Consider the following 24914-nt stretch of genomic DNA (forward strand, 5'->3'; position numbering starts at 1 on the left):
GGATCGGGGATTCATTCAGCCTAGTATATCGCCGTGGGGTGCACCGGTCTTATTTGTTAAGAAAAAAGATGGTTCCATGCGTATGTGTATCGATTATCGACAGTTGAATAAAGTGACGATTCGGAATCAATATCCATTGCCTAGGATAGATGATTTGTTTGATCAGTTGCACGGGGCTACAGTATTCTCCAAAATTGATTTGAGATCAGGTTATCATCAGATTAAAGTAAGGGATAGTGATGTATCGAGGACAGCTTTTCGTACCAGGTATGGTCATTATGAGTTTTTGGTCATGCCATTCGGTTTGACCAATGCTCCAGCAGTTTTCATGGATTTGATGAATCGGGTATTTCGGCTGTTCTTGGATACTTTTGTTATCGTGTTTATCGATGATATTCTTATTTATTCTCACACCAAGGAGGAACATGAGGATCATCTACGTATCGTACTACAGGTCTTACGTAACAATCATTTATTTGGGAAGCTTAGCAAGTGTACGTTCTGGTTGGACAGTGTGGAATTCTTGGGGCACGTGATTTCTGCTGATGGAGTTTGTGTGGATCCTAAGAAGATAGAAGCGATGGTTAATTGGGAGAGTCCCAAAAGTGTTTCAGAGATTCGAAGTTTTCTTGGCTTGGCGGGATATTATCGGAAGTTTATTCAGGGTTTTTCCGCTATTGCTTTACCGATGACGAAATTGACTAGGAAGGATGTGAAATTTGTATGGTCTGAAGAGTGTGAGGGCAGTTTTCTTGAGTTGAAAAAACGGTTAGTATCGGCTCCAGTTTTGACAATTCCGATTGGTACGGAGGATTTGGTGGTTTACACGGATGCTTCATTGCAGGGATTGGGTTGTGTTTTGATGCAGCGGGGTAAAGTTATAGCTTATGCGTCGAGACAGTTGAAAGTTCATGAACAAAATTATCCTACGCATGATTTGGAGTTAGCGGCCGTGGTTTTTGCTCTCAAAATTTGGAGGCATTATTTGTATGGAGTATCGTGTGAAATTTTCAGTGATCATCAGAGTTTAAAATATTTATTCACGCAGAAGGACTTGAATTTGAGGCAGCGACGATGGATGGAATTGATAAAGGACTACGATTGTTCTATACACTATCACCCAGGTAAGGCGAATGTGGTTGCCGATGCTTTGAGTCGAAAGACCGTGGGAAGATTGGCTTGTGTACAGTGTTCTAGAGTTTTGGCTTTCACTGAATTGAAACAAATGGGAGTGGAGTTTTCATTGAGAAGTAATGGAGCCTTGTTAGCTCGTTTCAGCGTTCGACCTTTGTTTATAGATCGGATCAGAGATGGGCAGTGGCAGGATCCTGATTTTCAAGAGTTCAGACGGCGTGTAATGAAGGGGAAAATGCCTGAGTTCAGTATTCGGGATGATGGTATGATCATGTTTGGTAAGAGAATGTGTTTGCCAAATGACATAGTTTTAAAGAAGGAAATTTTAGATGAAGCTCATTGTTCTGCCTATGCTATGCATCCGGGAAGCACTAAATTGTATCGTGATTTGAGAGAATATTTCTGGTGGAGCGGTATGAAAAGAGAGATTGCGGAGTATGTGGCTGGTTGTGAAACTTGTCAACGAGTGAAGGCAGAACATCAGAGACCAGCGGGTTTGTTGCAGAATCTTCCAATACCGGAGTGGAAATGGGATCATGTGACGATGGATTTTGTGACAGGTTTGCCACGTTCAAAAGGGGGATACGACTCAATTTGGGTTATTGTTGATCGGTTGACAAAGTCGGCTCACTTCTTACCGGTTAAGACTACGTACACCACGGATAAGTATGCTAAGTTATATGTTGACGAGATTGTCAGATTGCATGGGGCACCTATATCTATTGTTAGTGATAGAGATCCTAAATTTACTTCTAGATTTTGGTTTAGCCTACAACATGCTATGGGAACTTCTTTGAAATTTAGTACTGCATTTCATCCACAAACAGATGGTCAGTCGGAGCGGACTATACAGATTTTAGAGGATATGCTAAGAGCGAGTGTTCTGGATTTCGGTGGCGGTTGGGAAGAGAAATTGTCGTTGGCGGAATTCGCTTATAATAATAGCTACCAGAGTAGTATTGGCATGCCACCGTATGAGGCCTTGTATGGCAGAAGATGCAGGACACCGATTTGTTGGGAGGATGTAGGTGAAAGGAGTATGTTGGAACGAGAGTTAGAATTCATAAAACAAACAGGTGAAGATGCCGAGGAGGAAACACTAGGTCCAGAGTTAATACAACAAACAGCAGATGGTGTTAGATTGATTAGAGAACGTTTGAAAATTGCACAGAGCCGTCAAAAGAGTTATGCGGATAAACGGAGACGTGAGTTAGAGTTTGCAGTTGGTGACTTTGTATTTATTCGTGTTTCACCTTGGAAAGGGGTTATTCGTTTTCAAAAGAAAGGGAAATTGGCACCTAGATATATTGGTCCTTATGAAATTGTTGGAAGAGTTGGTGTTACAGCTTATCGTTTGGCATTACCGGTTGAGTTGGCTCGGTTACACAATGTGTTTCATGTCTCCATGCTTCGGAAATTTGTGGGAGATCCATCACTTATTTTGGGTTCGGAACCGTTGGAACTTTGTGAGGATTTGTCCTATGAGGAGACACCGGTTGAGATTCTTGATCGAAAGGAGCAAGTTTTGCGTTCTAAGGTGATACCCTATGTGAAAGTATTGTGGCGGAATCACAAGGTTGAGGAGGCTACGTGGGAGGGCGAGGAGTCAATGAAACAAAAGTATCCGCATTTGTTTCAGACAGGTAATTCAATTTCGGGACGAAATTTTCTAAGGGGGGGAGAGTTGTAATACCCGTTCCGGATATTAGAGTATTTAATTCATCTTTTAATTGAATTATATGTTTTTGGGGTTGATTTGTTTATGACGGAAGTTCGAGGGGCTTGTATGTGATTCATGGGTGGAGCATAAGTAAGTTTATGTTTCAATTGCATACAATAATTTTTCCATAGCCTTTATCTAATATCCTGGGAGATATTTTGGGGGATATTTCTCCCCTATTCTCATCTTGTTTCCAACGTAGAGAGAGAGAGAGAGAGAGAGAGAAAGAGGAGAAATAGAAAGAAGAAGAAGGAAAGGAAGAGAGGAGAGCTTGGAGTTTCTTGGTTGTCTAAGTTGTTGATCATCTAGGTAATTTCATGTTTTAATTGTTAGATTTCATGTTTGGGTAAGCCTGATTTCATGCTTTAATAGTTGGGTTCATACCTTAATTAGATAATGCAAGTTGATTTGGGTGTGAGAAGAATACCACTTGAATATTTTGAATTGTTGTATTTTAAGCTTCTTGATTCATGGGGTTTGAGTTTCTTAAGTAGCTCTTTGATATACATGAGTTAAAGCATGATTTGGTGTAGTTTGAGGAGTTTTAGATGTGGTTTGAGTAGAGAAAAAGGTTGGGAATCGGAAGGAAATCGTGCTGGATTTTCGCTGAAAAACCCAGTTGGTACCCGTACCACTTTTTGGTGGTACCTGTACTGACGGATCAGAACTGAAACATTTGGGTCGATTTTGGGTGGGTACCGGTACTGAGTTTTGTGGTACCTGTACCTCTCGGGTAACTTTTCAGCAATTGTTGTGGAACTTCGTACGATCATATCTTTTTCATCCGGACTCCGTTTTGGGCAAATTATATATCAAAATTCGTGTACCGAAAGTGTACTTTCCATTGGTGGTGGTCTCAAGAGCTAGCTCAAGGCCAATAAGAAGTTATGGTTAAGATAGGACGAATTGGTCATAAGTTTTCAAACCGATTTCAAGAGTTATTTTATATTTGAACTTTAAGCATGTTTTAGGACACTTTTAGGTGTTGACATGGACATATTTGTATTCGATAGTCATCGTTTAGCTTCTTGTTAGCTTTGTAACTTTGTGCCGAGTATTCGTGGAATTCGTAACTAATATGAGTTAACTTGTGGCTAGGTAAAGAGCCGGTCTTTCAAGAGGTGCCGAAATCTTAGTTTGGCATACTTTGGTCGATACGAAGGTGAGTGTGTTTGATATGGTAATGTTCAATGAGATGTTACAAGGTGGTGATTGTATATCATGCTATTTGAGATTTAGCTAATGATATATGTTTATTGGGTGTTGATTGTAACCGCTAAAGGGTTGTGGAGTGAGTCACACCATATCGTGGGCCATGCCGTCTAATTAACGGTGAATGGGAATGTGGTGTGCGGGACACAATGCCTTGGTTACATGGGAATGTGGCAGACGTGCCATTGCGTGTGTGATGCTTATACATGTGGTTATATAATTGAGTACTTGTGTTGAGTTTATGTGAATTACATTCAAGTGAGATATTCTTTCGGGTTGTGTGGTATTTTATTGAATGTATTCTATATCTCACACACTCTGGTTTTCCTTTTTGGATTGCCAGGTCACAGGTGGCCGTAGAGTTGGTCCACTATCGGTCGACGTTTTGGGGACACTTGTATTAGTATCGAGTGTTGGTATTTTTGGTCGAACTTGTTGTATTGGGTCAAACTCGTACTTTTGCTAAACTCATTTTGTGGCTAATGTTGTCAAGTACTTTTTGACTTCAAGTTTGTAAATATGTTGGGTATCGTTTGTACAATGCAAATTTGTAATTATTGTAGACGCCTTGGTTGTTATTAATGTTAAGTCTTCCGCTGGGGTTTTACTCTATTTCTTATTTAGTTGTCGTATAGTTGTTTGTCTTTTGTGTGGAATGCCACGTGGCCGTGTCGGTTCGGAACGCTTAATTTTTTTAACATTTTTAAACAGTTTATATATTAAAAATATAGTTAAAAAATTAAGTGTTCTAAATTTCAATTAGTTTGAACCGGTGGAGAGATTTTAGTTTCCTGATCATTTTACCTTAAATGACCATAATTAAATTTGACTTTAGAACTCTTGTTGATTAGCCCTAAGAAATATTTAATTCTACGACTTTCTTAGAGCTAATCTACGAGAGCCCTCGAGTCAAAATTTAATTATGGCCATTTAAGATAAAATGATCAGAAAACTAAAATCTCTCTACCGGTTCAAACAGATTGAAATTTGGAACACTTAATTTTTTAAACCTTTTTAGACAGTTTATATATTTAAAAATATAGTTAAAAAATTAAGTGTTCTAAATTTTAATCCGTTTGAACCTATGGAAAGATTTTAGTTTCCTGATCATTTTATCCTAAATAGTCATAATTAAATTTTAACTCTAGGGCCCTCGTTGATTAGCCGTAAGAGATATTTGATTCTACGAGGCCAAAAATTCATTATGATCATTAAAGATAAAATGATAAAAAAAAAAAAAACAAGATTGTTTCACCGATTTAACCGGATTGAAAATCGGAGCACTAAAATAATTTTAAATAAATAAAAAATAAAAAAGTTACAGCGTATAAACATTATTAATTAAATAAAAAAATAACAAAAAATGGGTTCGGATATTTTTGGGCCCAAGTGGGGGTATTTTCGGTTTAAGGGGAGGTGGGGTCAAGGGTAAAACGGAGAAGCAGTGGACCCGTGTCAGGGGGGTCTGACACGGGGGGCGATTAGTAATCTGCCATCATTTTCATGTCTCTCTCTCCTCTCTCTTTTCACTTTTTATTTTAAATTTTATAATTGAAATAGTTTTAATTTTATATATCAAAATTTGGAAAAAAAAAAAAAAAGGTTTCTGAAATCCACTTAACGAAAAGGAGGTCTACCAAACAAGTACAATATTGAGAAAATTACCTTTAAGTACAGAAAAGTCACATTTAATTCGCATTAAGGAGAGATGGAATATTTAATTACTATTAGGTCCACTTTTACAAAAATACATTTATCATTAATAAAAGTGTCACCCTAGGGTTTAGGATATGCTAGGGTTTTGTGGTACCCTAGTACTCTTAGGTATCTTAAAATCTTAGAGTACCCTAGTGTTTTAAGGTACCCTAGTGTTTTAGGGTACCTTAAGATTTTAGGTTTTAAGATACTCTAAGATTTAGGGTACCCTAAGGTTTAGGTTTGGGCGCTTTCATAGAGTCCTTGGGTTTAGGTTTTGGCACTTTCATAAAAGTTTTAGGGTGCACTTTCCTATTATAGGGTTTTAACAGTTTAGGCACTTTCATAAGGTACCCTAAGGGTTTAGCCATTTTTATAGGGTACTCTAATGTTTAGGCACTTTCATAGAGTGCCCTAGGGGTTAACGTTTTAGGCACTTTCATAGGATTTTAGTATTTCGTTAATTAGAGGAGACTTTGTAGAAATTACTTTCTATTTTCTAGACCTAGAGTAGACCTGGGTAACAGGTCTTGTTGAGTCGTGTTCGTGTCGTGTCAGTCGGGTTTGTGTCACAAACCACCCAACCCCAACCCAACCCATTTAGAATTTGTGTTTCTCGAGTCGTGTCATTTTCATGTTTCGTGTCAGAAATACTCAGCCCTAACCCGTTAATTTCGTGTCCGGTTCGTGTCATGTTATCGTGTCCGTTGTCCAACTCTATATAGAATTACAGATAAACCATATATTATACATACATACATACATACATATATATACATATATATATATATATATATATATGTTCGTGTTAATGGGTGACACAAATTAGCAATCATGTTGATCATATTAATTTTGTGTCTCGCGTGTTCAATTCGAACCCGACCCATTTAGAATTTGTGTTCTCGAGTCGTGTCATTTTCGTGTTTCGTGTTAGAAATGTTCAACCCTAACCTGCTAATTTCGTGCTGTGTTATCGTGTTTCGTATTCGTTATCTAGCTCTAACCTAGAGGTAAAATGCCCTACAATATTGAAGGTGATATTATTTATAGAAAAAATTATTAGTTTTTGATGTAGTCTCCTATTTTTTATGTATTATTTAAAAGAAAATACTAAAATCCCATTGAGTAAATATGTAAAGCTATATGGATATATGTGTACATGCAAATCCTAACCTAGATTTTTTTTACAAATCCTAGCAAGTGGGAGAGATTGATATCCAAGTATAATCATGGTGTATAAATATAGATAAAGAGAAGTCATAATTTTTATCTTAAGGAAAATCCTAGAAAAATCTAGCTAGGATATTCAAAATCTAGTTAGGATCCTAAAAAAATCTAGATATAATATACAATCTAAGATTGTAATTCCCTCAATCTAGAGAGTTTATATAGATTTTTCCTAGATATCCTTAGATTTTATAAGATGTATTAAGATTTGATTGGATTTTATTAGATATGATTAGGATAAGATTGGATTGGATTCTATTAAATATTATATAGATTTTGCTAGATATTGTTAGATTTTATAGGATTATATAAGATTATGATCTAGATTTGATTTGATTTTCTAGATATGATCTAAATTCTTCATTCACTAGTATAAATAGGCATGCCCTTTCACATTCACAAGCGCACACACACACCACCAATCATCCACTTCTCACATGCTTCATTAGTGTGAGTTTGGAGAGCAAAAGAGCGAGAGGTTTCAACTAGAAAAAGAAAAAGAGGAAGAAATTAGTTCAATTCCACCATCACCTTGCCACCTTTCCTACACCACTCAAATCACCCTTTGATCCTGATTTTCAAAATTTTTAGAAATATTTGTGTTCTGGAAAAAGAAAACTACTTTCTTTTTATTCTTCGGTTAAGCCGAAACGACGTTACTTCGCCCACATTTTCACCCGACGTATTCTGTAGCCGCTCTACTGCTAAGAAGAACGGTAGAAACCTCTTATCTTCTCCCCTAAATATAGTAGTGCTACGTGATTTTAAAAAGTATTGTTCTATAAAAAAATAGAGAGCTTCTAATTACCAGCATATTAGTTTGTTGGAAGAATTGAGGATGTTAATCTAAGTTATCATAGCTAAATATTCAGATGTTTGGAATTGAAAATGTTGTAGTTAGAGTATGATCATTATAATCTTTGTTAATTATAAAGAAATCGGTTTTTTTTAAGCTAATTGTATAAAAATGAAAAGTTACCTGGAAACTTAGAATGGTATTATATGGCTAGTGTAAAGACCCATATTTTTTGAAAATTATTTAAAGAATTTATTAATGTCAGAATATGGAATAAATGAGGGATTTATTGAATTATATGATTTGGGGTCGATGTGAGAAGATTGAAAGTTGAGGGGGTGCAAGTGTGATTAGTATATATGTTAGTATATATAGGGTGAGTGTGTGAGCGTAGGGGATAAAAATCCCAAATCTCACCCTCTCTCATCTCTCCTAGCCTCCCACCTCTCTATCGGCTCTCTCTTTCTCTCTCACTCTCACTCAAAACCCCAACAAATCAACGTCAACCCTTCATTAACCGACCTCAAATCCTTCACCTCTTTGCGTATTAGAGCTCGTATCGTGTCGGTAGAAGCTCGGTGTGCCGTATTTGGCTCTGGGTTGATTTTGGAGGCCGAGGCCCGATCTCTTCGCGTGTTTGCTCTTCGACTTCGAGGTAGGCATTTCTCTTACTCTTTTGTATGTTTATGAGTTGGCTTTGTACATGAAATCGTGCCTTGGTTGTTGTTGTTGAATTCTTGAAAATCTGCAGAAAAGCTGCTCGTAACATTCCCGTATCGATACGACGTTTTGCTGTATCGATACCATTTCAAAACAGAAGCTTCAGAATTTATGATTTGCATTCCGTATATCGATACGGCGTTTTGCCGTATCGATACCATATCATAATGGACAGTTTTTCAGCTTTTGTTCCATACTTCAGAATTTCTGATTTGCATTCCGTATTAATACGACGTTTTGCCGTATCGATACGAGATCATAATGGACAGTTTTTCAGCTTTTGTTCCATACTTCTTGGTTTTGGCCCCCGATCATTTCTAACTTGTTCTAAACACTTCCAAATCACTCCATAATGTTGCTAATCGTATCCGTTGAGTTCATGGAGTATCTTTGCATCCCTCGCCCCTAGTTCGGTATAATTGGACGTTGACTTCCATATGAACTTTAATTGAATCGAAATGACACCTTGTGTAAGTACGAGATTCATGAACACTCGATGCTATGTAGTATGGGGAGTGAGTTGAGGTAACGAGTTTAGAAACAAAATGGAAATATGAAAATGAGATGCGGACCGTCTACATAATGTCAATTTCCCTTTTGGCCTTTAAACCATGAAATCAGGGTTTTAGGAAAACATGTGACAAATACAGCAAAGAAGGATCGTAATCGGCATACGGGGTCTTGGTACCCAGAACTTAAGATGGACGTACGGGGTCATGAGCATCCGGAATGTAAAGTGGATGTACGGGGTCACGAGCACCCGTAAATGTATTGTTGGGTATATGGGGCCCTAAACCCGGAAAGTTTCTTGAATCCACTGTTCAGGATGTTAGTGGAGAAAGAGTTATTTGATCTAACATTTGGGGAATCGATGGGAGACGTACGGGGTCCACAAGACCCGGAATGTAAGACACATAACGGAAAAGTGTGTGAATGAAATATCGAACGGAAATGGGAAATGTAAAAGATAACTAAGGGATTGACTAGATCGATCAATGGTAAGTGAAGTGCTCATTAAGTCTTGAGTTTCCAACATGAAGTCGGCATTCGTTTGCATTCCCTTTTGTTGTCTCAAACTTCATTCGTTTTGTGTCAAAATCTTCTCATTTGCATACAAGGTTTGTAGAGACTTTCTTACTGGGTGCGTGTTTGCTCAATCCTTCATTTTTCAGGTATAAATCCAGAGCTGTAGCATGTAGTGTTGTGCATGCATTGATTGGAAAACCCTTTGAAAGCTAACACTGAGGAATTACCAGGACATGTTTTGTAAAATCCTTTGGGAGATGTAATCGTAGTTTCAATACATTATTTTGACTTACTCTCTTTGGATTATTGTTTAAGAATTTGGGGCTGAAGTGCCATTATTGTAAACTTTCAGACTTGATTGTTCTCTCAAATGAATTATGGAAAGTATTTTGGGGTATTATGATGTATTATTGCGATGGACTTTCATTGAAAATGTTATTATTATTATGTTTAAAATCTAGGGCGTGACAGCTAGAACAGTTGGTTCACTGTCATTTATTGATTTTTACTAAGAAAAGCATGACTTAGAAACTAGGTAAAGAAAATTTGAAACCAACTTGTGTACGTGATTAAGTTTAGTTGTAAAATATCAAGTGTGTTTACCAACAAGGTGTTACTCCTTTATTATGTGCCGTTATAGTATTTGATGTTAATGAAATTAGAATCGCATGAAATTAGCAGTTTGCTGTGCTTGTGAAGGGGGTCCTTGGTTCTAATTATTTTTTCTCATTTGTATTTTATAGCAAGATTTACCCTTATTTTTGAAGTTTTTTTTATTTGGCTTTAAATAAGCATTCTTTGGAAACTGACCTCTGGGTAAGTTATTTTTTGCAGAAACTAAATTTACCTTAGTGGTGGAGCGTACATGTCCATTACCTTTGTGAGTCATAAGTGCATCTTGGCCTCTAGCATCCTCCTCCACTCGGATGCGGGTAATCAAAGTCTCCAGGGACGTCTCCTTTTGCTTGTGGCGTATTGATTTCTGAAACTCTCTCCACAAAGGTGGTAATTTGTCAATGATGCCTGCCACCACAAGATTGTCCCAAATTTTGATGCTTTCAGACCGTACCTCCGCCACAATCATTTGGAAATCTTGCACTTGCTCCAGAACAGATTTACCATTTATCATCTGATAGCGGAAAAAACGGCTAGCTGCATATTTCTTTGCACTTGCCTCTTCAGTATCATATTTGCTCTTCAAGGCTTTCCAAATTTTCTTTGTAGTGGAGTAAGTAGTATCATAATAATCATAAAATTGATCTGTAAGGCAATTTAAAAAATAATACCGACAGTTATACTCATCTGCATTATACTGCTCAACTTATTCAAGATGAGTATATTTTTCGTAATCGGTTATCCCATTGGTGGAGACTTTGTTGGGATCCTTCTTAGTTAGGATGTAGGCCACATTTGTGTATGTGATTAACTTTAGTTGTAAAATATCAAGTGTGTTTACCAACAAGATGTTACTCCTTTATTATGTGCCGTTATAGTATTTGATGTTAATGAAATTGGAATCACATCAAATTAGAAATCTATTTTACCGCATAACTTTAGCAAGCTTTGAAAGAATAATGTGAACGTGTAAAATGATGCATATGTACGAAACACGAGAAACGAGAAATAGAATACGAAAAGAAATGAGAAAATGAAATGTTAAAGTCTATGATTGTGTGAGCATGAGAACCCGGTAGGTCCATTGAAGATGGTCAGCAGAATCATAGCTCAAGTGTGTGTGTGTAAGCATGAGAACCCGGTAGGTCCTGAGAGAATGGTCGGTGGAATCATGGCTCGGGTGTGCGTGTGTGGCCTAGGAGCCTGGTAGGTCCTGAAAGGATGGTCAGCGGAACTAGTGCCGTATATGCGTTATGAAATGGGAAATGATTAAAGACTGAGAACCCGGCAGGTCTTGAAAGAGACGGTCAGCGGAATCAGTGCTTTTGGGTGGCAAAATCTGAACTTAGTTTGGGAGCCCGCTAGGTCCTGAAAAATGGTCAGTGGAACCAGTGCTCAAGAAAATAAAATGAAAAGTGGAATTGATACTTGGAAAATGACGACACGGTTTGTGATATGCTGCGATAACTTTGAAAGACACCGACACCTTTGATTATGTTTGTGATGCTCAATTTTGTTTTTGATAAATTGTTATATGTTATTTTTGTTAGTGTATGAGACATAGGTGTAGAGACCCGTATTTTATTTTCATAATTCTTTATGTTTTATGAAAGCATGAGTTGTGATATAAAATGGAGAATGAGTTTGGATGTCGAATGTGCTAGAATTTAGAAGTTCGGGGTGCAAGTGTAATATGCATGGGTGTATAAGTGAAGGTGTGTGTAGGGGATAATTTTCCCCCACCTATATTTCTTTTCTTTTCCGGGCCAGACACACACGTTTCTCTCTCTCTACTCTCTCGGCCGACTCTCTCTCTTTCTCACCTCTCTTCCAAACTTCTCTCTTCGATTTCATCGCCTTAGAATGAGATTTCGGAAAAATCCCAAGTACTAAAGTTGTTCTACGCGACGAGATCTCCCTATCGATCGAAGAAGAATCATGATCGGAGCACTTTGAGGTTTCCTCCATGTTCGGGCTTGCTTCTAACCCTCGAGGTAGAGATCTCCTGCCTTCTTTATATGTGTTAAGTGTTGGTTTGATGTGCAAGGATTAAGTTTGATCATCTATTTTGAGTCTTGAATAAATCTAGTGAATGCTGAAAATTTCGTGGGTTCTGGTAATCTGTCATTTTGGGGCTCTTCTGCTAGGAATCAATTTTTGGTGTCTTCATAACTGTTAAAGTGCGTTTCAATACGAAGATTTTGGTACCAAGATCATGCAAAACTGATAATCACACAATTAGTTATGGATTTTTGAATACTGGCTGTTTGCTGGATGTGCGAATCTGTGCGTGGCTGTCTTCTTTTAACTTTCTGGGCATGATGAACATTTTGGGTGGCTTTGGGTCTTTTACAGGAGTTGCATATTTAAGTTAAGAAGAGATTGGCATTGGAATCAAGTAATTTGGTTAAATATACAATTTTTGGTGAATTTCTAAAGCAGGGTTGGTTGACTGGTGCGAAAATGGTTGCGAATCGGTTTTTCTTTTGATTGTTGGGTTAACCTCCTCTCGTTTCTGAACCTGGAATTTTTACTGAGTGTAGGGCTTGTAGTAGTGCAACCTTTGGCGTTGGTTTCAATGTTTTTGGGTTTAAGATGAAAGAGTTATGATTTTTCAATCAATTTTACTTGTTCCCGCGTAGAATCTGACAGCACCAGCGGACTTTGATAAAATGGCCATAACTCCTAGCTCGGGACTCGAAAAGACACACCGTTTGTTTTGTTAGAAACTAGACACATAGAGCTTTCCAACGATACATGCCATGCATCATGGGTATGTCCGAGCGATAACAGATTTGCATCCAAAGTTGACCCAAATTTTGCCTTTGCACCAGTTTCATGGTTACGTTGAGCCATAATCATAAGGCCGTATTAAGGCTACCCGAACTCCGTTTCTTTTTGATGTATGACCTTCGGATCGAAGAAGAAGAAGCCTACTTTTCAATGGTTTAAATGTCGTTCTTAAATTTATGTTATTTGATCGGATATAGTCAGAACTTAAAGTGTGAATGATTGATTTCACCTATTGGATATGTGGGGATATGATGAGTTGATCTAGATGATTAATTATTGGGATATGAGAACTAGTGAGCATAAGGGTTAAAATACTTGTAAACGATTGGAATAGAAAATGGATTAGATGGATGATACGATCGATGATAAATTAAGTTGTAGAATGTTTGACGCGATGTGTAAATTATTCGATGTCTTTCCATAAGATTGTGTCTTTGGGCTTGCGGGATACTTGCAGTGAGTTAAACAGGATTTGGTGAATCACTTGGCATGAGTGCATGGTTGTTAAGCATTGATGGGTACTACAAAGATGAGGATCTTTATAAGTATTTGCAAATTAGACTCTTAATGGAGATGTCACAAAGGGGGTCCATTAGGTGGTAATATGAGATGTGAAATAAAAGGATTTTGGTGGACGCACGGGGGTCCTTAAAGTCCGAAATTGAATCAAAGGATTCTAGTGGACGCACGGGGGTCCTGAAAGCCCGAAATTGAATAAAATGATTTTAGTGGACGTACGGGGGTCCTAAAAGCCCGGAATTGAATCAAAAGGATTCTAGTGGACGCACGGGGGTCCTTAAAGCCCGGAATTGAATCAAAGGATTCTAGTGGACGCACGGGGGTCCTTAAAGCCCGGAATTGAATAAAATGATTTTAGTGGACGCACGGGGGTCCTAAAAGCCCGGAATTGAATCAAAGGATTCTAGTGGACGCACGGGGGTCCTTAAAGCCCGGAATTGAATAAAATGATTTTAGTGGACGCACGGGGGTCCTAAAAGCCCGGAATTGAATCAAAAGGATTCTAGTGGACGCACGGGGGTCCTTAAAGCCCGGAATTGAATAAAAAGATTTTAGTGGACGCACGGGGGTCCTAAAAGCCCGGAATTGAATCAAAAGGATTCTAGTGGACGCACGGGGGTCCTTAAAGCCCGGAATTGAATCAAAGGATTCTAGTGGACGCACGGGGGTCCTTAAAGCCCGGAATTGAATAAAATGATTTTAGTGGACGCACGGGGGTCCTAAAAGCCCGGAATTGAATCAAAGGATTCTAGTGGACGCACAGGGGTCCTTAAAGCCCGGAATTGAATAAAATGATTTTAGTGGACGCACGGGGGTCCTAAAAGCCCGGAATTGAATCAAAAGGATTCTAGTGGACGCACGGGGGTCCTTAAAGCCCGGAATTGAATAAAACGCACGGGGGTCCTTAAAGCCCGGAATTGAATAAAAAGATTTTAGTGGACGCACGGGGGTCCTAAAAGCCCGGAATTGAATCAAAAGGATTCTAGTTGACGCACGGGGGTCCTAAAAGCCCGGAATTGAATGGAAGGATTTCAGTGGACGCACGGGGGTCCCTAATGCCCGGAAGGGCACAAGAAAGCCACGGATCCTCCGAAAGGTGTGATGCCAGAACGAATATGGGACGCACGGGGTCCTTAATGTCCGGAAATGAAATTGAAACATGTGACATAGTGAAAACGGAGAATCTTGTTATTATTTAGCATCATACTACGATTGAAATGTTAGTTTGAGTTGGTAACTTAGATCGTCTGAGATGTCGATAGTAGCTTATTTTCCATCTCATCGACTTCCCAAGTCATTGGAGCTTGTTGTCCTAATATCGGTTGAGTAAAAGACGTGCGTGTGTGGGTGGGAACGTCAGTATTGGATAAAAGGAGTTAAAACATTTTCCAGCGTGAGTATGGTATTTTGAGTTTCACTTTTTGACAAAACAAATATGCTTTTTGGAAAACGTTTTTCCTTGGGATCAGTCTTCATTTCTGCATATAATTTAGGTATGGATATCTCTACGAGCTAGTGTAGCTCACCCTATCCTTTCAGGTACTCGCCATTCGCCATGAAACTTAGCTTGGATTGCATGGAGTGCACATTGAGACGTCCCTTGAGAGCTTCATTGGAATCATGAAGGAGGTGTTTTATCATCTAGTCTAATTCATGTTGTGTACTTTACTCACAATTGAAGGTTGTATCTTTTGGTTAGAACATATGTAAAGCTAGGTATAAACTCCTCTCTTTGATTATTGTGAAGACCTTTTAATGGAATACGTTTGGGAGACTATGTGTAAAAAAAAAAAAATTTAGAGAGAAGAAGAAGAGACTTTGATTCTTTGTTTGGATTGGCTTGACATTTAATGGTAATATAATTGAGAAAAAGACTTTTGTTTGTAGAATATGTATTATTATTTTAGTCGAAAATCGAGGGCGTGACAATAGGGGTAAGAGTTGGCTATTGGGTTTAATTGCTCACGGTGTTACTTTTATGACCCTGGCATCTTATGCCAGAGTTTAGAGACGAACATGGAGAATTTTATAATTTGAAAGAGTTTGATACTGAGCAGAATAGTGCAGAAGAAGACAGACATCCAAAGGAGTAGAAGTTACCCTAGTACCCCTCACTTATCTATTTAAATAAGTGTAACAGAAATTTGGGGATAATTTGGCTTGTAATGACTTTCACTCCGCTTGGTTCACCATTTTGAGAGTAACTTTTACTCTCGACACAGTTTTCAATAAATTTCTCTCTGTATCTCTCTCCACTAATTACCACTCAACTCTCAAAAATAACTTTCTAAAACCTCAACCAAACAAAGTGTTTATGTTTCTTTCTATTTAATAAATGTGGAAAATTTATTAAATTAACGTTCCCACAAATCGGGGCGTTACAATATATGTTTGTTTTTTTATAAAATTTATATTTTTAAAAATCTACTTGGTAAAATTGTGTAGAAAAAATTAATTTTTGAGGAGTACGTTATTATTTTTTGCATTATTCAATTTGAAAGGAAAAAAAATTTACGCTATGAGTAGTGATATTTTATGATGTGTAAATTGTGTATGGGGCATGTGTTCTATGAATTGCTAATTGTTAGTTTAACAATATTAATTGTAAATTTATACTATTAATTATGAATAAGATTATTAATTGATAATTTTAATCCATTAATTAACACTGTTAATTGTGAAAATACTGTTAATCATTAAATTAATAGTGTTAATTAACAATTTTAATACTGTTAATTATTAAATTAACATTTTTTCAGTAGATATCTAGGAGTAGATCTTTAGTATACAAAATTTTATACAGTAAAAGATAGATAAGAAATAATAAACAGTTTTAGATTTAAAAATAAAAAAGAAGAGAGAGGGACGCTGCACATGCACAAGGAAATTTCCAAAATAACTGGTTCTTCTTTAATTTTTGATTTGAACAGCCAAAACTTAGTTTAAAGTTTAGAGGGATGCTATTCACACAGATGAATAGCGTACAGATCATGCACTGATCAAGTTGTGGGGCCCACTACGGGTCCCACACAAATGATTCGATCCGTTCATTAAATTTAAAACATTTTTTCAAGGGCTCTCGCTGAAAATCAGCTCAATCCGATATCAAGAAGCACTCGATCCAATCATCTTACTTTTCGTGCAGATCTAAAACTGAACAAAACGTTAGATGATTGGATCAAGTATTTATAGGTACCGTATTGAGCTGATTTTTCACGAGGGCCTTTGAAAAAATATTTTAAATTTAATGAACGGATCGGATCGTTTGTGTAGAACCCATAGTGGGCCCAACATCTCGATCTGTGCAAGATCTGTGCATTTTTCATCTGTGTGGGTATCATTTCTGGTTTAAAAAGGTCAAAAAAATCACCAGAATGTGCAGAATAAAAGAAAAGAGAGCAGGAGGGCCTTTTTAGTTTTGCCATTTCAAATCATTTCCCATTTGAAATTGTCTTTGTTTCGAGTTAACGTTACAAGCGAATGTGGGTCCTCCGCCGGCTGTAAAGCTACCATGTTCCAAAAAAAAGTGATAACCAACCTCTCCACTGTCCACTTAAAATCAAATTTTTCCATGACAAAAGTAATCAACAGAGAGAGAGAGAGAGAGAGAGTTAACTTTCTTTAAAAAAAAAGCCTTTTTTGCGATAGTTAACGTTGTTGCTCTCCGAAGAAACAGCGTCGTTGTGGAGCTCTAACTAATAGTCACCGACTCACAACTTCCCCCGCCTAATATCTTCCCTCCCATTCATCATTCTATTTATATTCTCTTGCTCTATTTATATTCTCTCCCCTGATCCTCCACCAGCTTCTTGTAGTTGCCTACTGAGAGAGAGAGAGAGAAAGAGAGTTGTATTCACAAGCTCCGCATTAGCTGCTGCTGCTTCTTGTTCTTCTTGGAGAGGAAGAAGGTAGAAAGAGAAAAGGTTCTTCATGAACCTATTGAACTTGAAGCAATGGTTGGGGATTGATAGGTGCCCGGGCTCAGACACATGTCCGTGCCCGGACATAAACATGTATCCGTGTCCAAGCACGAGCACGGACATGGACATATTCCCATGTCCATGCTCGGGCATATGTCCATGCCCGGGCACGAGAACAGACATAGATCGAGATGTACACGTGCCCAGGCCCGAGCACGGACATGGACATATTCCCATGTCCATGCTCGGGCACATGTCCGTGTCCGTGCTTGTGCCAGTACTCCTGCCTGGACACGTGTCCGCCCCCGTCCCGGTCCCGGTCCCTGTCCCCATCCCCGTCCCGGTCCCCGTCCCCGTCCCGGTCCCCGTCCCTGTCCCGGTCCCGGTCCCCGTCCCCATCCCCGTCCCGGTCCCGGTCCCCGTCCCGGTCCCGGTCCCGGTCCCGGTCTTCGTCCCGTCCCCGTCCCCGTCCCCGTCATTACCTGACTTCGGTAATCCTAATTTCGGTTACTCTCTCTCTCTCTCTCCATGCACACATGGATTCAGATTTTTACTCCTTTTTCTCTTCTGAGTATTCCTCTGTTTTTACTACCCTCAGCATTTCTCCTTTATGCATACTCACCTGCTGATAACATTAATGATTCATTATCCATGTATTCGCTAGATATTTGTATCCTCTACCTCTTGTATATCATATACACATTTATGTATGTAAATCATTTATAGGAATCTCTCTCTCTCTCTCTCTCTCTCTCTCTCTCTCTCTCTGATGTATTAAAATGTTTGCGCCATCCCTGATCAGAATTCAAAAGTTTGCTCAATTCAACTAGTTCCCTAAAAAACTCACAAATTCCTGAAGTGTTTCGATTATGATTTTCTCATTTGATTATTAAAACTCTTCTTTGGTGTTGTAAAGCTTTTGGTTAGATGTATACACAAAAAAAGGAGAGGAAGAATAAGCTTTTGGTTAGATATAATTATGGCTCTCTTAGAGCATCTCTGGCCGTTACCTTCTTTTTTTTCTCAAACTCAGATTTGTGCTTAGATTTAATTTTGACCATTGGAGTACTTCATACCATATCAAACTTTTACTTGAGCAAAAGCGTCAATGGGCAAACCCAAATCTAAGAATAAATTTAAAAAAAAGCCTCATTTATGGCATAATTGCAAATTTACGAGGAGGAAATAGCTTTGCAAAATTTGAGTAAAAAATAGCAGTGTTTTTACACCTATTTGGTGCCATTTAAGCACAATTTTAAATCCAAACCATTGAATTAACCCATCTCATTTTTTGTTATAATTTAAATGACTTGGATGATATGGCAAGGTTGACAACTACCAAATTTGGCACCGAAAATGACATTTCTGATTTGTTTTTTTAAAACAACAAAAAAAATTTACCTAAGCAAAAACGATTTTATGAGATTTGGCACAAGGGTAGACTTGCTCATAGTGGTTAGTTACCAAGAAAGCCGTGAGACCAAGAATTTGAACTTTCAACATTTCTTTGCAAAATTGATCCACACAAAAAATGTAATTTTAGTTTTGGGCCCTTTAGTTTTCTTACAAAATTCTTTGTCAACAGAACACTCACACAAGAAAATATATTTTCTTTTCCTTTACTTCAATATACTTCTTTTTGTGAGAATAAATTTCTCATGCAACATTCCCGACAACTTCTTTAAGCAGAAAAACTTCGATTCTAACGTCATCTATCTTAATGCAGCTACGGCCATTACTCTGGGTTTTCAGCACCTTGTGGTAATGCTGGGGACTACTGTCATCATTCCTTCCATCATTGTTCCTTTGATGGGTGGTGGCCAGGTATGAATTATGTGAAAGTTACTTATACAAGCATTTTTGTGTCTTTATTATCTCCTCTGGGGAGTATTCCCATTGTATAAACTTAAGTTTCGGGGCCTTATTTTCCTTGTGGCAGAAGGAGAAGGCTGAAGTGATACAAACCTCGCTATTCGTCGCGGGGTTGAACACTCTATTGCAGACTTTGTTCGGAACTCGGCTTCCAGTGGTGATAGGTCCCTCATACTCATTTATTGCTCCTGCACTTTTCACATTGTTATCTGATAGATATAGCAAATGCGTCGATCCTCTGGAGGTGAGACTAGTCAATCAATTCAATCCCCATTCCATGCGTCGATCCTCTGCACTTTTTACAGTGTTATCTGTTTACTTTGGGTGTCACTTTCTTCAGAGGTTTGAAAAGTCGATGAGAGGGATTCAAGGAGCTGTGATGATTGCATCCATTATCCCAATATTACTTGGTTTCTTTGGTATTTGGAGAATCTTTGTGAGGTAGGATTTCGAAGAAAGTTACATTGTGTAAGGAAATGTTGCGTTCATGTGAAATCTATTTAAATTAACACTTGGAATTTGTTGGACGAGTAAAGGTTAATCACGCCCATTTCTGTTGTTCCTTTGGTAACGCTTGTCGGACTGGGGCTCTACACTAAAGGTTTTCCTCAGGTAGGAATTCTTAAGTTTTCATTCAAGTACCACAAATAAGATGGTTGATAAGCAACTCAACATTTATGTTCCAGTTACGTTTAGAAGGGTAATCTTATATATAGCCAGCTATCGCCTTTTCATCGAGGCTGAATTTAGTAATTTAATTGTACCAATGAGATTTGATATTTCATGTAGAAAGGTTATGTAGTAGCTTTTTTCCTCCTAAAATTCTATTAAATATAAAGGTATTCATTTTCTTATTTTGTCTTTCCATTTTTGGTTGATGATTGTACGTAGCTGGCAGAATGTATTGAGATTGGGCTTCCAGAGTTGATTATCTTAATTATTCTATCTCAGGTGTGCTTTTTCTAGATTACTTCTTAATCCAGCCAACTCCTATCTAAATCTAATAGTATCTTTTATACCGTGATTTGGATTGATTCTATTTTCTCTGCTATGATGAAATGAGCGTGTCTGGAAATCAATCAAAAAGGCCTTGGACCAAGCATATCGGCATGCAGTGGAAGTTTGAGAAATCAATATTAAGAACGAAAGTAGAACATGATATCAAAAGGCCAATGGTCTGAGAGTTGTTAACACAGTTAGGATTATGTTTTACGTATGACCCTGAAATGGTTGTGATCATGGATGGCTTGTGCAAAAGGGTTTCATCAGTATGCAGTGTATCTTGGCCTCTTTTGTGGTTAATTCTCTACACCTATATGGTTTTGTGATTAGGTTTTTTATTTTATTTTTATTTTTATTTCAAGTGATCTACCATTTAGTTTATAAATAGGGGATCTCATTTAAGTCTGGGGTGCGAAATTGCTGATTTATTTTTTCTTTGGAAATCTATTAACAAGAATTTTTTGAGGTAATACTGATTTGGGTAACTAAATCTTTGGCAGTATATTCCTCATCGGATAGAAACCAAAATAGGAAAGCGCTTTTTTGAACGATATGCTGTCCTATTATCAATAGCCATTGTATGGCTATTTGCAGCACTTCTTACTGCATCAGGTGCATACAGAAACAAATCTTCAAGTACCCAAGTCAGTTGCCGTGTTGACCAATCTGGGCTCGTTAGTGGTGCTGCTTGGTAAGCTCATTCTTGAATTAGCGTTTCTTTTGATCTCATCTCTTAATCTAAGGCATCAATTCATAATACATTAACATTCCAACCTAAATTACATTCATAGTTTGTTTCCACTTAATACCAGTTTCATTATATCATTGTCTGGTTCGCATATGATGTCAACATCTTAAGCCATTTTGACTGACTCATCTTGTATACTTAAAACTTAATGTCTGTCAGGATCTTCTGCGTTTTGGATACTAGGAATCTTATCTGTAGCAAATTGAAGACTCATGTTTGTCTGAAAACAACGAACCATCTCCCGTGTTTTGTGCTTGCCCTTATAAGAGTTCCTGTTGATTCTCAACCTACAGGATAAGTTTTCCATATCCATGGCAATGGGGGACTCCAAGTGTTAATGCCGGTGATGTATTTGTGATGATAGCTGCAGCTCTTGTTGCTCTTATTGAGGTTGATTTTTTTCTCCTGTATATCAGTAGCCATTTGTTTTAGATATAGCTTCCATCTCTTTTTATTGTTTTTTTCCATCGGGAACAAACGTGAGGTTGGAAGGTGCTTGCTTATATATGAACCTTGCATGATTGTACCATGTTGCTTATTTCTACAACAGATGAGCTGGATGTTATCCCAAGGACTCCTTAAGGAGTTACACAATTTTTATTTTCCTCAAGTAGCATTTGAACTTATACACGCTAATTTTATCCCCTCGGATGATTGTTTTTGCAGTCTACTAGTGCAAGTATAGCAGCAGCAAGATTTGGGAGTGCCACACTTCCACCACCTTCTATTTTCGGCCGTGGTGCAGGGTGGCTGGTAGCATTTGACCCTATGATAGATTATTATGTTTCCTTTGTCTATCTTCCATTTAATTTCATCATAACTGACTCAACCAATTTTTTTCCCATTTTCTTGCCTTTTGTGTTTTAGGGAATAGGCTGGTTGCTGGATGGTTCATTTGGTACTGCAAGTGGTTCCACTGTATCAGTGTAAGAAGTTTAATACCTGAACCATACGGTTTATCACTCTGGCTACCCCTCGGATACCTCTATGAATACATTTGTTACTCCAATCACTAATTTAGCCACCTTTTTGATATACCATGAATTTGCAACATCCATAGGTCGCTGCAAGAGGGATGGCTTACTTTAGTTACAAATGCATGTGTAGATCATTTGTTTGGAAAAATTTATGGTTTATGTGTGACCAATCAAAGTGTCACGATCCTTCAATTCCTCTACATTAGTTTTAGATTAATCTTGCAGAATAGTCGACTGAGGAGCTGATGTCCTCATCCAAGTATGATTTTCCTACCAATCTTAGATTCTTATATTCTGCAAATTGTTCAGTGAAAATGTAGGTCTTTTGGCACTAACGCGATCTGGAAGCCGAAGAGTGGTTCAAATATCAGCGGGATTCATGCTTTTATTTGGTGTGTTTGGTGCGTTATAGTTGCATGTTTTCTTCTAACATCATTTGCAAAATTGAAGTTATGATTTAAATTTGGGTTAACTGTGCGACTGTATCATCAATTAATAGGAAAATTTGGGGCTATTTTGGCATCTATTCCATTGCCGATCTTTGCAGCTCTGCAATGCATCTCGTTTGCCTACGAGAGTATGAATTCTCTATCTTGTTAACCGTTGGAGAAAAAACTGCTGAAATTTCTTTATGTTTACCCAAAAGGCCAAAACTTGTGCTTGTTTGGAAAAGAAATCTCTTACAAAGGAATGACAAGTACAAAATGCATGTTTCAACTGGTCCATGATAGTCATTTGCGTTTCCAATTCATTTTTAAATGCTTGTTTTATGTTCAACAATATGTTGAAATTAACTGTGGTATACCATTCCGGTGCAGCTTCTGCTGGTCTTGATTTACTTCAATTATGCAACCTCAACAAGCTCAGAACATTGTTCATAGTAGGTTTTTCAATCTTCATGGGCCTCTCAGTCCCACAATACTTCTATGGCTACATGGGAACTTCCGATCGTGGTCCTGTTCACACTCATGCAAATTGGGTATGTTGTGAATACAATTTTATCCTTTCTAACTCGAATGAATTTTAGTAGTCGCAAATATTTTCGTGCTTGAAGAAACCGAATGAATTTCTCACCATTATTTGCAGTTTTACAAATTTGTGGAAATCATTTTCACATCCCCGGCCACAGTAGCAGCTATGATCGCGGTGTTTTTGGATTGCACTATTCCACCGGGTCGTACTGATAATGGAGAGATTGAAATTGAGACTGATTGGTGGGACGCGATCACGAGTGCTTTCGAAGAGGACCCAGAATTCTATTCCCTACCTTTAGGCCTCAGTGAGTGCTTTCCATCCGTTTAGAATTTGGAGGTCTTGCAGTAGAGAAACGAAGATACAGAAATATATAGTACTACTTCAATTTATTTTGCCATGATGTTTGCAGCATATAAGTTGAACTCTAATAAGTTGTATTTAAGTTAAAAGATGAATAAAAGTAGAGTTTGTTTGTGAGTGAATCTCTCCTTACCCACCAACAGACAAACACTACAGAAGAAGAATCCATATTATGGGGTTCTATATATGAATATTGAGAATCATTGTGTTAGGAAATTTCTGCGATCTCACCCGCAACGGAAGCGTACCCAATAAAATTAAAATAATCACGCAAATGAGACACATAAGAGTTTACGTGGTTCGGCCCCAATATCTGCTCCATGGAGAGAGATGTTCCACTGTATGAAAAATAGAAGATTACAATATGAGATGAAAAATCACCCTCGAGCTCCTAACATCATGGCTCTACACAATATTATACAAACAACACTATAGATGAAGAATTCAAATTATGGGTTCTATATATGAATACCGAGAATCATTGATGATGTTTGTGGCATATTGGGTTCTGAAAATTGCAATGAGTTTGCTGCTTCTGATGGTTGTAACTTGTAAAAGCCTAGCTAGCTAGCTAATAGGCGCACCAATGCCTTCAAATGCTCTAATAGTGGGGTTTTTAATTGGAAGGGGTCTAGATTTTGGAATTTGAATCCGACCCATTCAGCACCGACCGAATCACCCCACCGCAAATTTTTTTTTTTTTTAAAGTGAATGAAGTGAAGGAAACACAAGAACTTGGCCTTGCTGACATTATTTTGAGTTGGAATGAAAAACTTCTCTACCATTGTCCCTTGCCAAGTATATTGCAACCCCGTAGAGGTTAACCTAGTCTAATAATTAATGTCTGAGACTTAGGATTTGCGTTTTGTTCTAGGTTTAATTAGGACCTTGCAAGTGAACGATGAAATTGATCTCTCAAGATTAGTCAAAGTGCACGAATTTAGGCACATGAATCATTAAAAATAAGTAAACAATATGTGAATTTGAAAGTCCTCCCGAATATGTATTGACCCAAAGCCCAATGATCCATGTCAACAACCCCTAATATGTCGTGCTTTCGACATAAAACAAAGCAAACAAAGTAATCAAATTTTTTTTCATAATATGTCACCAATTTGTATTCGTTAATTTAGTTTGTTTTTGCGTACCTTTACTAGAATTCAATTTCTGTATCTGAGATGTACAGTATGTATTAAGAGTGCAATTTGCAGCTAATCTAGCTAAGAAAGTGTCCACACTACTTTAGAACATCTCCAATTCTCAAAAACCATCTTCCACTCTAATCCAATTCATTGCCAAATTGTCAAAAAGCCATTTGTATTGTTAAAGGCATAATTTTGGCCTCAAGGCAATTTTATTTATTTATTTTGTCTCTGTTTCGTGATGAGCCCCACAAAAATAGATTAAGACGAAAACTATAAAGTCTAAGTTCTAACTAAGGGTCATCATCGGGCCGGGCCGCGCTAGCCCGTCAAGTCACTACCCAAGCCCGCCCACGGGCCGGGTCGATCGGGCTTTTACTTTTTTGCGGGCCGGGCTACCTACCATAAATTGAAGCCCAAGCTAGGCTCACGGGCTAGCCCAATTAGCGGGCAGACTTAAA

At 38.0% G+C, this 24914-nt stretch overlaps 2 protein-coding genes across 3 annotated transcripts in view; one reads left to right on the forward strand and one right to left on the reverse strand.

The window, feature by feature from the left end:
• Positions 1 to 24914, reverse strand: part of LOC131307258 (malate dehydrogenase, glyoxysomal) — a 50982-nt gene that overhangs the window by 17671 nt on the left and 8397 nt on the right. The gene's annotated exons all lie outside the window — the stretch shown is intronic.
• LOC131307257 (nucleobase-ascorbate transporter 7-like) lies at positions 17317 to 23428 on the forward strand. The gene is made up of 14 exons (XM_058333665.1): positions 17317 to 17365; positions 19104 to 19201; positions 19317 to 19493; positions 19590 to 19690; positions 19786 to 19861; positions 20141 to 20200; positions 20752 to 20942; positions 21293 to 21389; positions 21666 to 21752; positions 21867 to 21925; positions 22286 to 22377; positions 22476 to 22553; positions 22795 to 22955; positions 23063 to 23428. Exons 2-14 carry the CDS (start codon positions 19142 to 19144, stop codon positions 23276 to 23278), a joined length of 1455 nt encoding a protein of 484 aa, XP_058189648.1. The 5' UTR covers positions 17317 to 17365; positions 19104 to 19141; the 3' UTR covers positions 23279 to 23428.

The sequence above is a fragment of the Rhododendron vialii genome, chromosome 11a, assembly GCF_030253575.1.
Source record: "Rhododendron vialii isolate Sample 1 chromosome 11a, ASM3025357v1".
In the NCBI taxonomy this organism is placed as follows: domain Eukaryota; kingdom Viridiplantae; phylum Streptophyta; class Magnoliopsida; order Ericales; family Ericaceae; genus Rhododendron; species Rhododendron vialii.

Excerpts from the sequence above, each read along its gene's own strand:
- LOC131307257 (XM_058333665.1), top strand. The coding sequence starts at position 19,142 with ATGCTGGGGACTACTGTCATCATTCCTTCCATCATTGTTCCTTTGATG. Across the intron at positions 19,202-19,316 it reads CTTTGATGGGTGGTGGCCAG|AAGGAGAAGGCTGAAGTGAT; the intron begins GTATGAATTATG and ends TCCTTGTGGCAG. Across the intron at positions 20,201-20,751 it reads TCTTAATTATTCTATCTCAG|TATATTCCTCATCGGATAGA; the intron begins GTGTGCTTTTTC and ends AATCTTTGGCAG.